The 1,779-nt window shown below is 59.4% G+C and overlaps 1 protein-coding gene across 1 annotated transcript in view; it reads right to left on the bottom strand.

Annotated features, from left to right (window-relative positions):
• Positions 1-755: 755 nt before the first annotated feature.
• The window catches only part of ETH_00037950 (uncharacterized protein), a gene marked incomplete at both ends in the record, with an annotated part of 1,623 nt that continues 599 nt past the window's right edge, over positions 756-1,779 (bottom strand). The window contains 2 exons of the mRNA XM_013375270.1: positions 756-813; positions 1,033-1,775. Coding sequence (XP_013230724.1) covers positions 756-813; positions 1,033-1,775 — 801 coding nt within the window. The remainder of the gene's footprint in view (positions 814-1,032; positions 1,776-1,779) is intronic.

Below are 1,779 nucleotides of genomic sequence, written 5' to 3' on the forward strand. Positions count from 1 at the left end.
GCTTCCACTGCTGCTGCTGTCAATGCTTGCACTCTTGCTGCTGGTGCTGCTAGCGTTGCTGCTGGTGCGTCTACTGCTGCAATCAGTACTTCTGCTACTACAAGCTGTGTCTGCTGTGCAGCAGCAGCAAGAGCCACAGCAGCAGCAGCAGCAGCAGCAGCAGCAGCAGCAAAAGTCATTGCAGCAGTAGCACGCGCAGGACGGAGTTTAGAAAGCAGCGGTAACAGCTGCTGTTGCAGCATTGCTGCTGCTGCTGCTGCTGCAGCATTGCTGCTGCTGCTGCTGCTGCAGCGGATACAGCTGCTGGTGCAGCAGCGAATACGGCTGCTGCTGCGACGCTAGGCGCTGCTGCGGTTGCTGCTGCTGCAGCAGAAGTGGTTAAGTGCGCTGCAGCAAATGCAATTATGACATAGACGCAGCAGCAGCAAACCGGGCGGCAGCAGCAGCAGCTGCGGCTGCTACTGTAAGAGCATAGCATGCATTAATTGGCAGCAGCAGCTGCTGCCGCTGCTGCTGCCCTTCCCACAACTCGCTGCGCTAGCTGCTGGCGCAGCAGCAGCAGCAGCTAAAATTGCTGCTGCCGGTGCTCCAGCTGCTGCTGCGTCTGCAGCAGCAGCAGCTGCTGTTGCTGCAGCTTCCAGTACTGGCAGCATCTGAACAGCAGCGGGCAAATGCTGCAACATCAACTAGACAGGCAGAAACAGCAGCAGCAGCTCGAGCTGCTGCTGCTGCTGTTGCTGCTGCTGCAACACAGCCTACTGCACCAGCCTGTCGATGGCTGCGTTGATGTTGCCGTTTGCTGCCTCCAAGGCCCTAAGAGCAGCAGCAGAAGCAGCAGCAGCAGCAGTCCCAATGGGTGCAGCAGCAGCAGCAGCAGCAGCAGCAGCCTAATGAGCGCAGCAGCAGCAGCAGGGGAGGCTTGCCAGCAGCAACTGCAGCCCTACCAACAGTACCAGCAGCAGCAGCCCTGGCAACAGCAGCACCAGCAGCAACAGCAGCAGCAGCAGCCCTTGCAGCAGCAGCAGCACTTACGCAATATTTCTGTCTCTGTCTGTAAAGCCCATGGCCTCTAGCTGCTGCATCTGAAACTGGAAGCGTTGCTGCGGGCTTTGCTGCTGCTGCTGCTGCGGCTGCTGCAGCATGGCTGCGATTGCCGCTGCTGCTTGCGATGCTGCTGGAGAGACTGCGGCTTGGGGCGCTGCTGCTGCTGCTGCAGGTGCAGCAGCAGCAGCAGCTGGAGGAGAAACAGCAGCAATAAAAGCCTCCAACTCGTTCAGCTTCTGCTGCAGCTGCTGCTGCACTTGTGCTTCGTCTTGTGTGTCATACAGGGTGAAGACAAAGCACTCCTCGTCATCATTTGCTGCTGCTGCTGCTGCTGCTGCTGCTGGCGCTGCTGCTGCCGCCGCGCCTTCCGGCGCTGCTGCTGTTGCTCCTGCTGCTGCTGCTGCTGTCCCTGCTGCTGCTGCTGCTGCTGCTGCTGTGGGCTGGAAGCCTATGAGTTTGAGGGCCTCCTTGCCAGCAGCAATGCGCAGCAACTTGGTCTTGAGGGTTTGGTTGCTGCTGCTGAGGACTTTGTGCTTCTGCTGCAGCTGCTGCTGCGGCTTGTTCAAGTTGCTGATGATTGTTTTTAAAGTCAACAGAAACAGCAGTTTGCTGCTGCTGACCAACTCCGAAGAAGCACACAAGTCCCGCAGCAGCTGCGCGAAGGGCGTTGTTGCTGCAGGCAGCTCCCGCTGCTGCTGCTGCTGCTGCTGCTGCTGCTGGGCGGGGGGGGACTGC

Source organism: Eimeria tenella, genomic scaffold (assembly GCF_000499545.2).
Source record: "Eimeria tenella Houghton genomic scaffold, Eth_scaff2623, whole genome shotgun sequence".
NCBI classification, from domain to species: Eukaryota; Apicomplexa; class Conoidasida; order Eucoccidiorida; family Eimeriidae; genus Eimeria; species Eimeria tenella.